At 38.4% G+C, this 21,799-nt stretch overlaps 1 protein-coding gene across 1 annotated transcript; it reads right to left on the reverse strand.

Annotated features, from left to right (window-relative positions):
* Positions 1-833: 833 nt before the first annotated feature.
* On the reverse strand, positions 834-21,549 carry LOC102800803 (uncharacterized). Its single transcript, XM_078007092.2, has 6 exons — positions 21,464-21,549; positions 13,788-13,915; positions 9,560-9,711; positions 7,407-9,156; positions 6,265-6,602; positions 834-2,740 (listed from the first exon to the last, which is right to left on the reverse strand). The coding sequence occupies exons 2-6, from the start codon at positions 13,878-13,880 to the stop codon at positions 2,530-2,532; spliced, it is 2,544 nt and encodes an 847-aa protein (XP_077863218.1). The 5' UTR covers positions 13,881-13,915; positions 21,464-21,549; the 3' UTR covers positions 834-2,529.
* Between the last annotated feature and the right edge of the window lie 250 nt (positions 21,550-21,799).

The following is a 21,799-nucleotide window of genomic DNA, read 5'->3' on the forward strand; positions in this document are numbered from 1 at the left end:
TGTTTTCAATCGTGTGGTGGTTGGGCCGTACATTTCACAGTGGTTCGGGTTTCACGACTTTTTTTCTTTAGTATAGTATAGTGAAAAATACTATTAATAGAGTGAGTTTATTGAGATTTTCGGGTCTCAAGTAACATATTGTAATATGTCAGCTCATTTTTTGGCTAGGGGGATTTATTGTAGACGCTTCTATTTTGTACCTTATACAGCTATAACGAGAGTTTTGATTGGACAATGCAGAAGTTCTTTGTATTGCCAAAGCGGACACAACGTTGAGGTGGAAGCCAACCCAGAATGTATTCACTTTGCAATATATTGCACTCCCGCGCAATATAATGAAATTGACTTTAACAAAGTTGGGAGTCACCAACCCAATTTTCCAGTATTATATCGCGTTTACCATACGTTCATATGGTAGAGATATTATGCAAGATCTTAAATATCATATATTGATAATGATGGGGTACTTTTTGTTGAGCTGAATTATTTCAAAAATCTGAGTTTTAAAAAGTGTCAAGAAATGCAATTTTTCTTAACATTGTGTGGAATTGTTCTAAAAATAGCGATATTTGAACAACAATGAACATTGTCATGCTATTTATGACAAATTTTCTCAAACATTGTGTAACATTCTCAAACATCTACCTTAAATACATGTTGGCTAAATAGAATCTGTCAACGTATAGTGGTGAGGCAATAACCAAATAAACTAACCTTGTTAGACGAAGAATAAAGAAAATACTGCTGACCTAGGCGCTTCGCCAGAAATAATTATTTTTCCCCTGTTTAAACAAAAACAAAGTTGTTCCGACCATGAGATGTTAAACAAATGATGCGATAAAACGCCTTCTTTTTTCTTTATTGTTTCGTTATATATATATATATATTAGCCCAAAACAATAAGTTTGAAACACATCCTTCAAATTGACGCATGCGCTGATCAGAAACAACTCTATTCTGTTGGCCCTGTATACTTTGGCATGCAAAACAAAACCTAACACAGTGAAAGATGAAAAATAACACAACATACATACATTTTTTGGCAAATATTGAACACTAGTATTACGCCACAGTTTATAACATTCATGAATAATCGATAATCATGTCAAAATTAATACAGAAAATGTATAAGAAACATCTTTGTTTTGTGAACAGAACTTTTATAGAGATAATAAATTTGCATACATCTCCCATACTTCTTGTTGGCGATTCCCGGCATGCATCACAAAAACGATTTGAACGTTCTTGATACGCAGACTGATTTATTTTACTTGGCTGTTTGAAAAAATGTGTAATACAATTTTCATACAGAATTCAAATGATGGGATATGTATATTTTTCCCAAGTTTATATTATCCAACCCACCCATTTTATGTAACTAAAAAACAACATAATTATTCGGAGCTACATTATAATTAATAACATCTCGTCAGTACAATATTAATACGAATTAAATACATTAATATTACATCATATTCTGTTATTAATTAACGCGCCCCACGTGTAGAGATTTGTCACTATGACAACTGGCCGTCTGAAGACGTATTCTCCAATGTCCAACGGCAGAGGGCGACACAGTCGGGCGAATAAACGTGCTACAAAATATCGAATGTCACTTATTTTAACAAGTTTCTATAAAGAGTATAATATTTAGTAATATATCTCTTGAAATGAGATCAGCTTGTTGGCAATATACATACGCTGTATTGCACCAGCGGTACTCGGCAGTAGATTTGTAATGAAAGTTAGAAATATTGCGTAGAAAAGAGAATTAAAAAGGTAATATTTGTGTTGTTTTTTTAATATTTTTTTTCAGTATTGAATGTTGATAGATATAGGCACTCTATTATTGTTTATCGTTAATTAAAAATAGTATTTTAATCGCTCACACAAACAATATTTGCATGCGCTTTTATTTTCTGGTACGTACTTTGAATTTAGTGAGTTTTCGCATTTGTTTAATTATTTCTTCGAATCAAGATTGCTGCGCCCTCTTGTGACAACATTTCACACTTATAAACGAATTGCTATTGTAGCTTGTTAAAATGTTGGTTGTATAAATTAATGCTGATGGGAAAAAATAGCCGAACTCAATCCAGTAACCTTGACTACATCGAATATCATCAACATTGTGGGTTGATATAAACATGACGCAGTACACAAATAGGAGAATACGAATACATCTAATTAAATATTCTTTTTCTAGCAAATATTTTATTCCCATATGCCTGACGACAACTTTTGTGTTGACGACATATTTTTTATTTTTAAAAATCTTTTATTTTTGGTAACTTCATCTAACTTCTAACTCCTTAACTCTTGTTTCAGGCGCTCCCTCAGGATGACGTCATCGAAGGACGTTGATTCAGAATTTGCTCTTTTAGTGCCTTCACAAACCAATATTAATTTAATATGTATATGTAAATACATGTGTGCAGATTTCCAAGAAGGCCACGAATAATATAATATAATAGATTATATATATAAAATCGGTAATATCATAATCATGATATTCGCAGTAATAATGTTCTACAATTCTTCAGAATCTTCTAAAATCCTGTGTAATTTCACGAAAGACGGCGATTGGATGACAGGGTTACCGTAATCATAATATTCGATTTCGTCGTCTTCAAACCCTTTCACATATTGCGCACTCGTTTGTCCTGGTCTTCCCGGGGGCGTGGCGGCATGTACTGTCTTGTAAACGTCAGATCCGCTGTCCACGCCGACGCGAAAGTTTCTGGAAACAAAGAGTAAAGAGTACCACTATTTATTACCCATAATGCAAATGTGCTTCCGTGTAACACGCAAGAAATGGTTACTCCAAATAAGTGTTCTAAAATACGTTTTATGGATGGTTTCCAATGCATCCATATAAATGTGTCGCTGTGATGGTAAATTAAAGATGCAATATGGTCGAGAACATGTACATGTATTTTTACTATTCATATTAGATGATGATGAACTTGGAATACGTTAGGCTATGATTTATGATAAACTGGCACACTTCGTATTCGTTTCATAAAACGACACAATTCTCTAATACGCATGCGCACTTGTTGTTTTGGTATGGACATTAGCAATCATTGCACATGCGTGCATATTAGTGGTTTTTAATTTTTCATCTAAAGAGTACTCTCGTGTGCCCTGTGAACACAAGATAATGATAAATCATAATAAGATTTGGTCTACAGTATGGTATATCATTTAAACAATAATATTATATTAATATTTAAGTGGGAGGGTCGTCACCTGCGCACGCGCGGAAATCGAATCCCAAGCTCTTGGGTAGACGCTATGGCCATCTGACGCATGCTAACTAGTCCTAAAATAATCGCAAAATGTGTTGATTATCGTTTATTAACTGAAGGCAATTATTAAATACACAGCAATTCTACGCATAGCTCTGTCATAACATTGGTGTAATTTGTCAAAGTACTATACAATTTATATAGTACATAACAAATTTTGGATAGTGATGCAATTGTCATACGTATACAGCTGCGCGTGGTTACCATGGAGATGAGAAAATGTATGGTGTCCAATTGCTGTAATTTGATTTGTGATTTGGCATTTGTGATAATTGTAAATAGCATAATGACAATAAATATGATTGTTTTTATTTTATTTTATTACAGTAAGCATCTTTAATGGCAAAATGTGAATAAAAGAAAATGAAGTAAAACGGACTAAAAGCGAAAAAAATGGTTCTTCTGTTGCACACACAACAATATTCGTTACATGGAAAACACTAGGCATATGAACTGTTTGTTATAATTATACGTACCAACATAACAGTGCGCATGCGTTCATTGTTTCACCGTACGAATACACAGTCGAGAACAGGTTATGACAAATAATAGTTCGTCAATCTACAGTATCGAACAACAATACTAAAATTTGACGTGGTCTAATTATAGACCATTTCCGTTCACTGCGAGATCCCGCATTATGTGTGAAACAGGACAAACGCGACAATCGCTTTATTGTGTGCTGTACACGTTTGACTATGGTGAATTTTGATGAAGTAAAAGTATTCCAACACCATATTCCTCTCTGAAAGAGCGACATTCCGACGGAATAACCGCTCAAATCATTCGATCTTTTGCGGCTGACGTTCGATCCACGGCTTTCACGATATCTCGCAGTTGATGGAAACTCGCTTATTGCATAATATTCATTCTTCAATGTGCCTCAATCCAATATTAAATGTTATCCTATGAGCCATCCCAACAACTGAGTACAATTTACTTTAGCCAGTATTTACGCCAGTATTGGCGGTTTTCCCATGAAACACAATATATTTGTAGAGGACGAAGCAGTTAGCTTTTTGCCACAAGAGGGCGCGGTATAGGCGACGATGTCTCCATCGGAAACTGTATTGAATACGCAATGAGATACACAATGCACAGACGACAAGCAATTGTCTACGCAATAATCGGTCCTAGAAGGACATGAATTACCGACAAAAACGAAGCGGTTATGTGTATTATGAGTGTTATGATGATTGAATTTCCAACAAAATATCGATAGAATGAACTAGTACTAGTATATAGTGTTTACCGCTCTGTATCATATAGTAGGTAAATTCAACAAAGCTATACAAAGTATAGTACTGGTTTACGGTTGTTGTCATAGTGACAGGGGGATATTTGCATATGCGGTTAATGGTTAATAACCACCCCGGTCATAAACCATTAACGCGGACCAATTATCCCAAAGCTAAATTAAGGGGAACTCGTAAAGGGTTCACAACACTCACAATTCGTAATGCAGACACTATAACATCGTGGAGATAGCACGCCGAGATACATTTCAATGAGAGATGTGAGTGGTACGGGGTAATGTATGGACACTCAAGTGAATGACATTCCCACGTCAAACCCGTTCCTGAACAATGGTGTACTCTATGTCCTAGATAGTTTGGAACTTAAAGCGGGGGGAGTCGTCACCTGCGCATGCGTCATATGGCCATAGCGTGTCGTTGTTTACAAACAAACATCTACCCATGAGCCTTTGCGTTTTTAGCGTGTGTTATTATCGTCGCTTGGGACTCAATTCCCGCGCGTGCGCAGGTGACGACCCTCCCGCTTTAATATTGTATGTGTAATCACGTTTAGTAATCGCCAGTTATACCAGTTTATTGATGCACGTTTGAGCAAATATGACGTCACGATTCTTCTTCGCGTTTGCCTGCGATGTTTACAGCAATCAACAATGAGAACCGAGAATACACGTGTCTTTATAATCAGTACAATTTAGCATTTGTACGCGTTTTCCACAAAGTCGTGGGAAAGGTAACCAAAAACAATAGAAATTGTTAACTGTTTTTGGTCTAACAGGGGGAATACAACACTTGTTTTTAATTATGCCAAAATTCGCGACTACAGACTATATATAGAACACATGTCAAATATCCCACGCCTTGCTGAGAATATCGACGCTATCAGTTTTCTCTGGTGCGTGAGGAGTTTTGCGATCAACTTTGCACTCTTCACCATTTTCAATTGCGCGTACGTACCCGTTTCACATGTTAATTTTCAAAGTATAAAAGTGATATGGTTGACCCTAGATCACTTTCAATGTGATTATCTGCGCTGACATAACTAATAAAACGCAGTTTGATTACAAGGTCAGAACATTAGTTAACTACGTTACGACCAACTCTGGTCATGTGCCCTCTAATACCGCAAGCATGCAGCTCACTTTCTTAACAATACAAAGTTCCTACTGAACAGAAATTATAATTTAAACCCCAGCGCTTCCTTTGAAATTTATCACCCATTAACCATGGTTGCGCAAACATGATGGCATGTATATACCCACAAGGCCATGATAGCAACCTATCAAGTAGACAATAGGGCAAATACCATCTAGACATCAAAGCGGCGGCATAGATAAGTTTGAAAATTTGATAGCATTTTGGTTTAAGGTTTATACACACACTGGGTTATAAGGTGTCGTAAAGTGAAAATATGCTGTAGTTTGTAGCGCTCAGAGTAGTAGTCATTAAATGAAAAATGAACAGCCTTTGAAATGTTAGCCTGACATGTAGGCGTGAGTGGCGCCCTCACCGACCGAACGGCATCAGACCCCGCGACCTTGTCAGACTATTGAATTGTTGGTACGTTCATGCGCATTTGAATAAATTTAAGTTTTGAACGTGTTACACTAACAGTGTTACTACACATTGCATACGCCATGTTTTGTAATGTACATGGAAACAGTCAGCATCGGAAACTAAACAATTTATTCTATACTTACAGTGGTCGTGGTTTTGTCTTGGCCGCGTCTTGAATAGCGTTATACACATTCCCAGTTGAGCGACGTGGTTGGTTTAAATGTACGGGATCAGGCCCTGAATCTGAATACGTACGTGTGTTATAGTATTCTGCCTCGGATTCGCTAAAATATTGGGGATTAGTATATTTTGGTATTTCTTGTTGGTCATTTTGCACAACGTAATCATTTGTTGACATCCAAACATGGTGTGGTTGGTTTCCATGACTACGAGGACCGTGTAAATGTGTATGAGTAGGGAAGTGCTTCTGGTAATCTGATGTATTTTTGTCTTCACTGCTGAACGGTGTTGCGTTTCTTCTCTGTAATAATCAAAAACACAAAACAAAATTGTTGGCAACCATCATGGTGAAAACAAAGGGTGTGCTTAAACCGAAGAACGAAGAAAATATATGTTATGATTAAACAGTATGAACGATGAGTGCATGTAAATGTATTAAACTGTTATGATTAAACAGTATGAATATTCTGTCTTCGTTCTTTGTTTTTCGTTCTTCGGTTTAAACACACCCGACAACAAATTTTCAGAAAACGGTATTTTGGGATGGTTGTTGACACCCCCCTGAACAGTGTAACAAGATTACCCCTACATATGCAACATATTTAAATTTGATTGTTTAGGATGTCTTCAAAGTTTGTGCTGTTTTCTCGATTTTAGCTATTTTCACCGGCTTTTCGACCGGTGTTTCACAGCAGCTCACCCGGCAGCTCGCGCAGAGCCCATATAAATACAAGGTAGAGTGGTGCGCGTCTTAAATAGCAACGTTGAGCGTCTCGTGAATTAGTTCCGCCCCGAAGATTATGATAGCTTGGCCAAGCGCGTTGAAGAAAGAAGCAATATGATTGGCTGTTGGTAAACTGATTCTAAACTGTGAGGGCATTGTCACATACACGTAGTCCTAATGAAATACTTCAATGTGATAGTGGAGTGCTTCGCCGGAACATTCACCTTGAAAATTCAAGATGGTAATTTCATAGTGAAAACATATTTATTTTGCATCGCATGACCGCCATCATCATCACCACCACCAACCACTAATACCGATGACTGTAAACATGCACCAATATCTATTTCATCTCTATATCCGGGTAAATGTCATACTTACATAATCTGAGTACTGTGTTGAATCCGCAGGTCTCCATTCTGGTTTTCCGTGCGGGGTGTCCCTCAGTTCAGTCGGTGCGGGCGCTCTTTGAAATGTGGTACCGCCTGCGTACTCGCCTCGAGAATGTTGATACTGTGACGATCGATACTTTTGTTCAGGGACATCATTCAACGCACCAAAAGTTATGTTTTCTTTATTTTTATGAAAATCCATTTTTTGTCTAGATTGCTGATGTTGATTTAGACTAGACATATCGCCTTCACTATAGCGGCCCTTTCGTCTACGAGTATATCTAGGAGTAATGGCCTCGGTGTCGGACATAGCTACAACGTCGTCTGATATGAGCGCTTCTATTTTGTCGTAATATTTTGGCATTGTGGTCGGTTTATTCAGCGCGCGAGGCGTATATTGAGGTTCTCTAACCACTTCTCCGGCAGCACGAGTTAGGTTTGGTTCTGTACCGTTGTACTGTCGGCTTCCATGGACAGCCGTTCCAGCACTTGCTCTTCGTCTGGACGTATTCCCGCCAGGGTGTTGATGATGACCGGCGTTGAGAAAACTGCGACGCAAATTACCTCGATCGTAGTCCTCGGTATCACTGTAAAATTGGTTGCTAGGGGCAACGTAAGTTTTTACTGGCCGTCGTCTTGGTTGTCCTTCGATGTCGCTGTGATTAGGCACAGTGTCACTTCGCCTGATGTACCGCGTACGATGGTCTTCAACATCGCTATAGTATTGCTGACTCGGCATACCATGCCGACCGGTGTTTTGTCGACTGATTTCAGCGCGACTGTACAATTGCTTGTATGGGTTAACTACGCCGTTGCTCTGTGGAGATGACTGAGCGTTTCTTGATCGGGTGGGATTTCTGTTCATAGCTGCGGGTCTAATGTTTTGTTTTGGTATAGACGCCACCGAGCTTGGTTTATCGTGTTGCTCCTTTTTACTGAGCAACTGTTGAGGGCGCATGATTTCACCGTCGCTGTGATACGCATCCTTCTCAACCCTGCTGGGACGGATTTGATATTGACCGGAATCCGTTTTTGCATCTCTTTGCTCAGTCTCGTGTTGGAGCCGACCGTAGTATCCGGGAACCTTGGTGGGACTTCTCATAGGTTCATACTGCTGTTCCCGAACTATTTCCTCTTTATTACTTGTCGCTGACCAAGAACTACACAGTGATTCCACGTCGGCGTCATCGGGATTGGAACCATAGAGATGCGCCTTGGTGATTGGGCTACGAGTAATAACAGGCTTGTATACCGGGGAGGACTGCTTCGTACGCGGATCATGTATACAGCTTTCGAAATGCGCACTGTGTGGTCTTGCAGGAGTTGGCACACTGTCACGACGCGGTTCATATGCATCTTCATAAGTTGCCGGAGAATGATGTTTCACGTCAAAATACCGATCAGGTGTTGCCATGGATATGACATTATGGGTTGAACCATTTTGGTTAATAAGCCTTTCATTGGTTTCTATTGGCGACTTTACATGAGACGACGGCGACACAAAATTTCCCCTAGTTGCTCCGACCTCGTTCCCGGCAGTTTGTTTCCAAAGTTTAGTTTTGTCTTGCGAGGAATTCGACATATTAAGCTCACCAGTACGCACTGGGGTATGGCCGTGGAGAGGAGGACTGAATTGGGAAACGAACGAGTGAGTTGATGACACCGGTGACGTTGCCATGGTGACAGCGCTGGTAGGCCTATTCCATACTGCTTGTGGGGGTGCGAATTTATACGTTCCCCTATTGAGAAAAAAAAACAGGAAAGGGAGTTCAATTTGTAAAATAATGCCGATTTTACTAATTTTAAAATGTAGTCGTTCAGTCAGCGATAATTTGTACCCACGGCATTCAGTAAAACACAATAATTACAAACTATATATTACACATCAACTTGAACAAAACACCGCTTTCATGAAATCATTTGTTTGTCAATCACGTTCGCAACATTAAGTTAGCGTGAACTAATGAAGCACGAATCACGTCCTGTGCAGTTGAGCGGATTAATGATTTGTATTAGTTTTACTGAAATGAATAAAAACAATGTAAATCGTACATTGTACACAGGTGTGTGTGCCTACGAACACCTGTGACCTACGACGAGTTCAACATCCGGGCATTTCAATGGAAAGTTGCAATTCCTTACCTTCGAACTACAAGGCGGAGATCTCTTGTCGTAGAACGTATTATTTTAGTAGCCTCTGTCAGAGCCATGTCTTTTGTCCAATCATCGTTTATCTTCACAATTACGTCATTTGTTTTAACGTTTGCCTGGGCTGCCTTGCCTGTTGATATCAACTGAGAGATCACGTGATTTAATTTATGATTGACAGTATTGCGTTCATGCACGTGCGATTTAACAGTGCTTTGTTAGTATATGGTTAGCATTTCAGGAGTAATTATGTCGTCTTGGAGTAATTATGTCGTCTTGGGCGGAGACTTCTGCTGTGAAATAAGCAAAACAAGTCCCTGGGAACTGCCAACGTCAGAACAATAGTCTGAACACATGATTATACTGACAATGGTACATGTTTTAAAAGTCTATACGAACTACATATGTTGGAATAATTCACATAATTGTGCATACATTTGTATATACCATATAAATATCATCTTAATATGTAGCACGTGATTAATTGTATCCAATCACAGATGCAAATATTGGGAAACAGAATATCTCAGTGTAATTCACGCTAAATTCTCATGGGTAAACGTGGTTCACTGTAAAGTCGATACGTGTCCAGGCGGGGGTGCTGTGTTCCGATATACTTACGTATTCTAACGAGGATGCAATCGGAAACATGAGTCGCGCCCTCTAACTTCGAGGCGTGACGTTAATGTTTGAAATGGAGGTCGTTCACATCGTCGATGTTTTAATCTGTGGTCATATGCCAATAAAACCATTTTTTTGAAAAACCCTCCTACGAAACTTTAACGTCATATAAGCTTTGTGTCGCTAGAGGGCGCTACTTCCAGGGAAGCTGCTTGGAAGCTGTATTATTGCTTGATTTATGGCCGCCATGCTTTGACACTGATACGCATTGTTGAGGATAATATGCGAGATATTTCTGAGTTCGTGATGATGTGTTTATGTGTTAATTTTATCAACGTATGTTGAGTTACAAGACAAGTCATTCGGTTCAACGTTTAATGACTTGTTGTTGGTATGGTTGAATTCATTCCAATGAGGGCAAATATTCTCTGACAATTGGGAGTCGTTTTTACTATGTCGACATGTTGTCAGGTTAATGCATGCGCTCTTCTTTTGTGGGACAAAATAAGTATACTAGGGGGTCTTTGTGAAACTTTAACGCCACTGTCATGAAACAGTGTAGCGAGAGGAAAGTCGTCCTGCTACCAAAAACTTAAGATGCGCAAATTCCGAGCACATATTTTCTTTATGAAAAATGGGGTTTAATATTATTACAAATGTTCTGTTTGTAAACTTTAAAAGAGTAGGAAATCGTTTCGTTTGATTGTATATAATGTTAGTATTCGTAATCTTAAACCCCACTGTCGTTAATTTAAATTGTTAACTACAGATTATGCATCTTGGCTAAGTTGCAAAGTGTGATCAGTATACAATCTTCTACGTGGGGTTCACATGAGAAGATTCACACTATATAAAAAAATATGAAACATGTTTATTTCAATAATTGGCTGAAACTAATTAATATACACCTATACTTAGTTAACAGACTATTTACCTACATGATTGGATACACATATTCAAATAAAAAAAATGTAAATTATTAATTAAATATTTTAATAATTTACATAAATTATGTACGACTTCGTTTATATCTCACGTGCATTATCGCGAGGTGGAGATGATTATATTCGTCCTGTTGAAAACTGAAGGATCATTCTTGATTCAAGTAATGGGTTATGTAATGCATCCATGACAAATAAATCAACTTTTCGTATCAGTGTCATGATACGGCTGCCACTGTTGAGACCTTTCGAATGATTATTTTTATGATTTGTGTAAGCCATACTAATTCAGAAGACTACTATTACATTCGACCTCATATTTTAATTTAGACAGTATACGTAGAGTATAATCCTATATTGAACTTTAACCTTTAAGTTCCGATAACGAAAACAGCATTTGGACTTGCATATTATTTTCTGACCACCGGGTTATGAAAAACAATCCCGAAGTAGGAATTCCTCTGGACCTACTTTTTTTTTAGATTACTACTTTTACATTGTCCCCGTAGTTTATGTTTAATTTTTATTGTTGGTGATTTAATACTGTCATTGCAATGTTGTTTTTATTTTATTATATACTAGTACATATTTTAGTGGGCCTCAGGGTAGATTAGAATTCAGCTTAATAATTACTAACAGTGAATAGTGCTTTATAAAAATGTACTGACCCCCCCCCCCAAATATTACATTTCAAGAATGGTTACATTTTTTTTCTTATTTGAAGAAAATATACTTGCATTTGAAATTGACTTTTTGCAACGCATATTAAGCACGTTTTTGTTTGGTATCCATATGTGTCCGTCGGTATATGATTCTTTGGTCTGTTTTTTTTTCTGAACGAATAAAATGTGAGTATTGTAAATAACTCGAAATATTCACTAAAAATGATCTTGGAGATGGGAGTACGCGATTGTACACAACCACTGTCCCTTCATACGAACGATGGTACAACGTTCTTTTTTGTAATAAGACCGTAGATAAAGTCTTTGTAACTTGGCTCAGAAACGGGGCTAGAACTCGGGAATGTTTCTCGCGCGTTTATCGGGCAACTGAACCAAACGACTGTATGTTTATTTTAATCAATTACTGGCGGATCTTGATGCATATTCAATATTATTATATATAATTATATATTATTGATCTAATATATCGATGTTTTAACATATTAATTAGCTGCATGATTTAATACGAACTTTTAAATTTCATTTTCTGTTTATTAAATTACATCATTATTTGTTTACGTGTATTGTATGACACGGAACGAAAACGATCCTTGGAAACCCTTTGAGATTTGATATATAATACAAGATTTACCATAAACTAAACAATTGGCCGTCTTAGTGTCATGATACGTTTGCCACTGGTGGGACCTTGGAATATATCTGACAGTATTTTTTATGATTTATGTAAACCATACTAATTTAGAAGTCTCCGATTACACACGAAGATGTGTAAGTATTCCTCGTATTATGGATAATCTAAAAACGCTGCGGTTGATATCTTGTTGGGGGCGTGTTGATAATTACTCATATGTTTCTGTGATTAAGACAAGTGATACCTATATATACATATTTATATAATTTTTTAAGTTTCTGAGGAAAATCCAAATCGTGTGTGTGATCTTAAAACCAGTATGTCACCATTAACATTATTGATACATGTTGGAGTCATGATACTATTTTACCGACTGTGGTGCATTTTCTGTTCCCGTGATTTGATTTTAAGTAGATTTGTTCATTTTTATGAGGGGCTTACTGTATATGCTTAACGCGTCGATGCACTATGCATCAATATATTCTAATTTGAAAAAAATATCGCGTTGGTGCGTTTATTTTTCTGTGATTGCATACGTAATACCAGGCGGACCTTTATTCTCTCCGCGGATATAGTTATCATATTTTATGTGATATCGCATAACGGATATACGAATCATACGATTACTGCGCTGACAGTTTGCATGAGTTTAACGCATGAAATGTACACTGCAATAAACATCCATCCGCACAATGCTTGGGCAAGTAAACATTTATCGCCATGACTCTAAAAGCCAACATACGTTTACAGTAAAAAAGGAAGGTAACTGGCTGGGAGTGAATAGAGAGAGAGCTGTAAATCACATTTAACCCTGTCATTGGCAGGTAACATGGGTGTGGGTGAACCGTACAACAAGGCAGTCATCTGAAACGTCAACTTTAATTTCTCGTCGAGTTGTTATTGTTTAAAGAATTCTGTCTCGCAACTCCTACAAAATGACGTTTGTTCTAAACACTCGCGTCGAATTATGGGTTCACTACGCAATCATATACTTTAGGTTCATGGTTTTACTGTACTGTAAAGTGGGGGAACATGACCTCTGTTGACCTATATGTTTAATGACTACATTTTAACTATGCAGGATTCGTTGGTATGTGGTAGTGTTTAAAAGGGCGATTCAAAGGCCACGTATATACTACCTGTAAGCTGAATAGGTGCTCATACCAATTAAGACGATACCCCGCCACAGTTGTACTGCATTTAGAACTCAATATTTGCAATGTTTTTTATTTTTATTTTAACAATTCGGGCGAGATTTTAATCAATTTAAATGTATATTTACGAAAAACAGGAGTACATTAAATAACACATGGTTTGATTAACGACAGATCGGTGAAGTGTCCTACCTTATATACAGTAAGCGGCTCGTTCGATTCGACGCCTCCTTTAACGCGAAATCCCCAAGGGCCTTCCCCCGATAGGGTGACTGCGAAATCCATTTCCACGTTGAGGATACGACCACTCCCGTGTTTTACTAAAAGTGATATAAACACACGTCATATAAGTAATACGCACAAATTAAAATCAAATTAGACAAAATCACGTTTTTTGTGAACTTACATGAATAGCAGCTCCCAGCTAGTTTGTTTGGGAAGAACACTTACAGGCAAACGTTATTGCGCATGCGCATTTCATACGTTCGATCATAGACGCTCCAGTAGAGTCTATGGTTCGATTTATCATGTCTCTTTCCGGAGGCGCAAATAAACAAACAAATATGTCGACGTCACAACATCAACTGTGTTTGTCAAGTTTTTCCTCATTTTGAAAGATTGATTCCAAGTACTGAGCATACAAGAAGGCGACAACACAAATAAAAGTCAAGTTTGTCAGGTCGAAACCTAACAATAGAGTATTTTCAACTTAAAAGTCTGCTCACAGTGCAACAATGAGTTCGGTGTCTTCCGTCAACAGACGTTACTAGTAAGCTTCGTGCACAGAAACTACAGCATGCTAGCCACGATAGCATTTACACCAATTTAGTTTCACCTCGGCCAATGAAACAAGTAAACACAGACTATTATACATGTTCCCACGTCTGAGCAGTGTTTAATTGCTCTTTGATGACGTGAGGTAAATTTTCTTTCAGGCTCTCCTGCTCGGATTTCTAGTCAATCTCAAACAAAGCTCTGTGGAACCGTTGACTCTCCCGTTATGGTGTCACTGCGCTCACAAGACCGTGCATTTTGAATTGCGTCACGTACACGTGAAAGCATAGAAGAAAGTATTGTTACGTAGCTCGCGAGTCTGAACCACATTTCAAGCGTTTAAACTGCTTGTTCCCCAAGGTTATTCAGCAGCAGGTTATACGTTCTACTTTTTACACTGCATGGCTCCCTTGTGGAGCCTCCTTCAAACTGAAGTGTTTCTTTGCCAACAAAACATTGATCAAAACACGTCCACGAGTTCCCGGGTGAGATTATAACGCAGGACACATACATATAACTGTAAAAGGAGTATTGTTAATAATTCCGAGTGGTACTCTTAATGGCTCTCCTTAAAATACCCTTACAGTTTTACCACTTATTTCATGATCAATAACAACCGATGTTCAAAATGAACGTTTCCATTGTTTAGTCAGTTGTTGCCATTCGTTTGTTTCGTGTTCTTGAACTTGTAAATTTCCCTATACTACTTTTGTATGAAGATCTGCTGTTGGGTATGTTATTTCCACGTTACCATGGAAACTGTGTCTCGTCTTTTAATATTAACTAACTATTGCAAGATAAGACAATTTTGAAAAAGACTTTAAAAAAATTGTTGACCATTTTTTTAGTAGCGATTTAAATAATAATCTAATTTATTTTATCACCGTGTACTGCGGAATACGAACAATGTTCAGAAACTGGACACGTGACCAAACCGATCACGTGACCAGTCTTACTTGTTGAACCATTGCACAATACAGAATGCCAACAATGTTCATTTGCAACACGTGACCAATCTAACACGCTGTTTCAATGCACACTATCGAATGCGAACAATGTTCAGAGACTTGTCACGTGAGCAACCTAATTTATTGTACCACTTTTCAGAAACTGGCTCATCTAACTTGTTGTACCGTTGTCACAAAACCTGGACACACTGCAAGTTTTAGTACGTGGTTGTAATGAACATGAAAATATTAGATTACATATTTTGAAGTATGGCTGTACCCAAAGGCCAATCATGTATCAAAGGCATGCGCATAGGACAAAATAGTCATCTAGTTAATTTTCCAATTTATTGATTAAATTCAGCTTTAAATTAGGGGGCAGTAAATCTTGATTCTACAGTAGTTTATGCTAGTCAATTCACATTTTTAATTTTTTCACTGATTGAGTGTCTCTAGAACATTTTGATCTGGAAACCATCACAGAAAACAAATATTGTCAGAAAAAAAGAGAACAAACTCTTCATCTTCTCAAGACTACGTGCATCTGTGTAATATGGCTGCTGCCCCATTCCCAACCAAACAACGTTGCCAGCTTAATATATTAGAATGCAGGCCTGTGATCATCACCACAGTTGTATGGAAAGCTGTGGGCGTAGCGATAATGGTGTGGCATTTGGGGATTGCGAGTTTTGGTCTCAAGAGGCTTGGAATTTGGATGCCTGAGACTGTAATGCTGTCACCCATCTCTGACTCTGAAACTAGTGAGTGTGTGGTCAGGAAACTAGTAGCCAGCTGGTCTCGACGTCACCAGAGGTGTTGAGTCATCAATCAATGAATTCTGATCAGAATTCGCAACGTTTATTGCCTGCTTATAGTCCTTGGATGCCAATTTCTGTGACTTCCCTGATCGTGACTCACTTGCCTTACCAATCCGCGGCCGGGCGAATTCCTGACACCTGTACCCGCCAGTTGATTATCTTTTCTAACGATATGATGATTTCCAACCAATACAAAACTAGTATCCAGGCGTATATTGATCTTGCCTCATCTGGAGTGTGAATGAGTCTTCAGTGCCATAAATCCAGGGAAATGCATCTCAGCAATGCATCGAGTTTCATCAATGCAGTTGATGCCACGTTGGGCCTTCTTTTGCCATTGCCAACAGCAGTATCATCTTCAATTCTACAGTCACCAACACAATGGCACCTAATGGAACCTCAGAAGCCCTTCGAAAAAATGATGTGCTACCAATTACCATTTCCTTATTGAGCCACACTTGCTGATGGTTCCATTTACTAGCAATAGCATGCATTTCAACCAATGCTTTGTTTTCTCTACATACTTCCCGAATGCAATCGGCCTCAAAATCACATCATCTTCTGGGAATCATTTGTCCAAGGCCAACAATCTAAGGTGTACAAATTTAAAGGACCCATAGAGAAGCATGCAACCAACTGGATGCTAGCCAACCACCAACAACCTGTTTGATGGTTAACCTGGCAGTGTAGCCCACATTGTACAGCCTCATTGCCAACAATCTATTTTCCAGCCACTCACCGACTGCTAATGTTTATTCTACAATGGGGAAGTTTGGTATCTGACAATGTTATACATTCAGTCATATGCGACTAGTACTATCGCAGTGAGTACTATCCACGGACCTTCTTTCAGATCCGGTCCTTGCATTCATTGCACACTGTTAGCGTTTAGACATTTAGTCAAAACTCAGTCCTGCACTACCTCGACAAAGTATAGAATCAGCGATGTTGAACAAACATGCAGTGGAAATACTTCTATGGAGCAAAGCCATGTTGTTGCAATTGCAAACAATCTGACGAAAGAGTCAATGTATTCAATGTAACCCAGTCGATAGTGAACCAACTGTATCAATCTATGGTCAGTGCGATCTATAGACCTATTTACCAACCACTGGTGAGTGGTTGCATGTCAAACACAATGCAATCTAATATTGACTTGGATCACACTAGCAATGACAAGGCAGAACGTGATTATTTCTTTCCACCATTTCAGCTCATAGCTGCAGTCCTTTTCAAACTGCAGAGAGTGAATAATATTATGTTACCACTGGATTAGCTGAGCAGGACATAGTTTCTCCTGCTGCTCAGTCGTCTGTAAGCTGCATTCTATAAACTTATTATTCATCAAGGTTTCATCACTAAATGACTCGATTCAAAAACAGTTTTATGGAAGGTATATCCTCCTTTATTACAAATGATCACTGAAGTTTGAACATAACCTGGATCACATACTATAAATTTCATCTCCCAATTAGTTAATGAGCGGTTTTGAGATGTATATTGCAGGGGAGATATGTGGTGCTGTAGCGGACAAGATGGCTCACCTTCTTTCGAAACTTCTGAAATCAGGTCTTGGTTCGTTTTCAGAAGGTCCATGTTGTGTGATGCTGTGTTGTGTTTTGTTTTCTGGAGTTGTACATTTGCTTGTGGATTCTGACTGTTGTCGGAGTTGATTTAGTTAGTCCTCTATGTTTGTATAAGATGGTCCTAGCACAGTAACAGTCCTTCAAAGACGATATTGATGTCGTTTCAGACACAAGCTATTAAGGAGTAATTACCAAGCAATATTCCTCTTTGTTTCTTTGGCAGTGCCAGCTTCTTTAACAGGACCCCTGTATGAACCCTGCATTTACACACCTATATTCACATGGTTTCATAAGATGGTATTCTTGCAATTACATCCAAACAATTTCCATTAGCCACGAATCTAAGTTTGAGTACAAATTACGAGCTTAGAACTAGGAATATTTCCTCTTTTGAATCTTACATTAGGTCTGATAGCCCAACTGGGTGTCTGAACTGTGCAGTTTGGGTGATAAATGTTTATTTAACTAAGACAAATAAGTCTTGGAAGGTATGTACTAGCTCATCGTTTTTCTGCTATGCAAAAAGGAAACAAGATGAACTACTAGTAGCCAGTTGCAAAATAGACAGTTTTGTCATTACTAGTATTACTATTACTACTACTATAAGTTTTTTCAAGGGCTTACATACATGACATCAACATTGGCATTTTCTGGACAGTGTTACTGGACCATGTTCTTGCCATCAGCTTCTGGCATTGGGAGTTAACTTTCACCAGAACCTACGTCTTTGACAATAATGGCTGACACACGCCGAACCCCATTAGTGGAGGTGTGTAAAAAAAACTTGGAAAGCACTGTGTCACAAAGCCAGAATACATTCCAAATCATTTGTGGGTTCCTGCTAACACACAAACGATACAATCCATACTTATTTCAATTTGACTTACTAATAAAATTAGAATTACACTTGTTTGGAGATGTTTCATACATTCTGTAAATTTTATTACCTGGCAAGCTGTGACTTTATTACCGAAGCTGTGACCTGTATTCACACTCCATGGAAAAACTGGGAAAGTGTCAACGGCTCCTTTTTTGTGAAGAATTGTCTGTCTGCTGATATAAGGCAACACCCGGTTGCTAAGCAGAGGAGACACCTGCCTGACTGCCAAGAGGAGACACCTGCCTGACTGCCAAGAGGAGACACCTGCCTGACTGCCAAGAGCCTACACCCCAAGTTTTGTGATTCCCCTTAGTAATTTTAGTAGGGACAAACTAGCTTGGTGAGATTATATACTAAAAACCTTCAAGCAACCTTCAAATCTTGGTGTGTTTCCTGTCTCTGCGCATAATTCTAATTGAATGGGTGTACATAAACGATCACTGTAACTCCGCTGCTAAGTGAGTTTCCCCGACTCAAAGAATCCCACTCCCGATATCCTGACCACACAGCGAACAATACACACCGACTCCTCACTCTTTACAATTGTGTCAATTGTTAGGATGTCTGATAACATTTTCCATGATACTGTGCTATAGTTAGTGATGTATTTTTTCTGGTACACCTAGGTCAATGAAATGTTTTAACTCTTTCAATGTTAGGCTAGTTCAGCATTATCTAATAGCCCCACACAAATGTTTGATGGGTTCATCCCCCATTCTGTTCATACCTTATGCTATATATAGTATATACAACTAAAAAATGTGTTGTTATAATACAGTCTGAACCTACTTACATTCATCTCACCTCTCCAATCATTTGTTCAGCCTGGATTATGGTGATAATTTTGGGGGAATTAACTTTAAGTGGTTGCCTAAATATTCTCAAGAAACATGATTTTAAATATGTGGTCAGTATTCTCGCGGTTGTTTACCTGGAGATCAATTAACTAAACAATGTATTAATAATGTAGCAGTATACAATAGTAGTAAATTCAGGCAATTCCTAGTAGCATCCCTTGTGGATTAATAAATATATACACAGAAAGGTTAATATATACACTTCTGATACTTACTGCTCACTTGAGATATTTAATGGATTCAACGTTGACTATATTAAATACTTCAAGTCAGCGGTAAACATTGGGCGTGGTGGTGTCCTTCGTTTCAGTGTATACTGTAAAACACGTCTTTTTAGCTAACATGTCATTTTAGCTAATTTAGCTAACCTGTACTTTCGCTAATTCAAGATGTCGCTAATTTAGAATAAAGTATATTCTCACAATGATATTGTTGGCATTTTAGCTAAATTAAGAAATTCACGTATTGAGTCAAATTCGCTAAAATTACATGTAGCTATTTCAATGTGTTTTACAGTATATTAATAGTTTATACGTAGTAAACAACAGTAAACCGTGATGGTGCAATCCCAGGGAATGACAGCTGTCCCTTTGATAGCATATAGCGTGTGTATCGACATGTCAATCACAGTAGCGTGGTTGTTAATACGATCCACGGCTTATAACTTTATTGTGGTTTAGAAGAAAAGACTCAATACAATTGTGTATTCACCGATTATTTCTCATGACCGCACTCAGGGGGCGACTCTCGTGAATGTGGATCTTGAACATCAAATGTTAATTAGGATAGATATATAAATATATCCGTAATGATACACTGCGCTGTTTCTCTCGAGTTTGATCGACTTTTATATATTTCACAGATTATGCAAGTTTCGAATTCGATCGTGAGGAATTTGGTAAAATTATTTCAATCCTTCTATATAGTTTCATTCGTAAAACCTTCAAAGTGAGTGAATGAGGGTAGTCTTTTTAAAATATCTGACAGCAAATTAAAATGTTGTGCCTTAACGGGTATAATAAGTGGAAATTATACAGGCTACTATTGTAAATGTCTAGACGCTGCATAAATCTAATTTAACTGCTGTTAAAATCACTAATCCGCGGATTTATGTACAATGAAATAAACACCGACACTGTCGTACTTATTCAGAGGGTTATCATATCATTGTGCAAGGGGCGAGTATAGTAAGTAATGGGTATACTCGGGATCACACGGGGTCACTTTGGTGGTTGCGTTCCGGCAAAACACACCATTGAAGATATAGACATGGTTAACTGACAAAGAATGACGTCTTTTCAAACCGCCATAATACGGATTGTGGAACCAATAGCACGGTACAATGGCAGACAGTGTGTGCGGTGTTCGCGAACAGATCTGTTGTTTGGTTACATGCACGGGGTTAGACTGAAACTCCCTTCTTCGCTGATTGGCAGTGCCGTGGATACAGTCTTCCTACGATATACGTACCAGAATAAACCAGCTTAACAACTTGCGCAACCGCGTCACGAAATGAATTGCAGATCAATGCAGGGTCCCAGCACAATAAAAAAAAAAGACTGTAAACCGGGCGCTGAATAACGGCACAGATTGAGTTTATATGATAGAGTTACTGTTGTCCTGGCACAATATCGGTATTGACTGATTAACGTCCCACGGCAACCAGTGTGACAATTATTTGATACCTAGTACAAAGGTCGTATCAAAACGAGAAGTCCCTTTATGGTAGCAAACATATTAAGACGACATGGGAGCAATTAGTGGGGACCATTTCTCCTTCGTCCTAACATTTTAAAGGGAGCGAAATTGTTGAACAGTTTTGGTTGTACACGTCCGCAGTTTGATGATGAGTTGCAAGTCTGGTTGAATTACAGTTGTCGGCGTCGTTACAATTCGAGAGGGGGCTGAAATGGGTCAACCTAATAGTCGTTACACACTTCCATGTGTACAGTACACAGCCATGATACGCACGACAAATTATTAACTAAATGGATATGTGCAAATACCTGTAGGCAATGTGCTTGTAGTAAATTTCAGCCTTGTTATTTGCGTCCCTCCTCTCGACTGTTCCAGATCCAATATATTCCGAAATATGTGCTTATCTTTGCGGTCACTTCTGATGGTTTGTATATACGCCTACTGCGTGTCTAGTTGGACTCCAGTGAAGCGAGGACAATTGCTTTCCATTGTGCCATCGATTAAAACACGTCAAACAGACATGCTCGCATACATACTTGACCGGCCAAGACGCTGAAGGCGTGTTCAGAACGAGACCTCTTTAATAAGTGACGGAGGACGCCGCGGCTACAGCGCCCTCACGGTGGCAATGCCAAAACGACTTT

Source organism: Saccoglossus kowalevskii, chromosome 19 (assembly GCF_978046115.1).
Source record: "Saccoglossus kowalevskii chromosome 19, keSacKowa6.1, whole genome shotgun sequence".
Taxonomy (NCBI): Eukaryota; Metazoa; Hemichordata; class Enteropneusta; family Harrimaniidae; genus Saccoglossus; species Saccoglossus kowalevskii.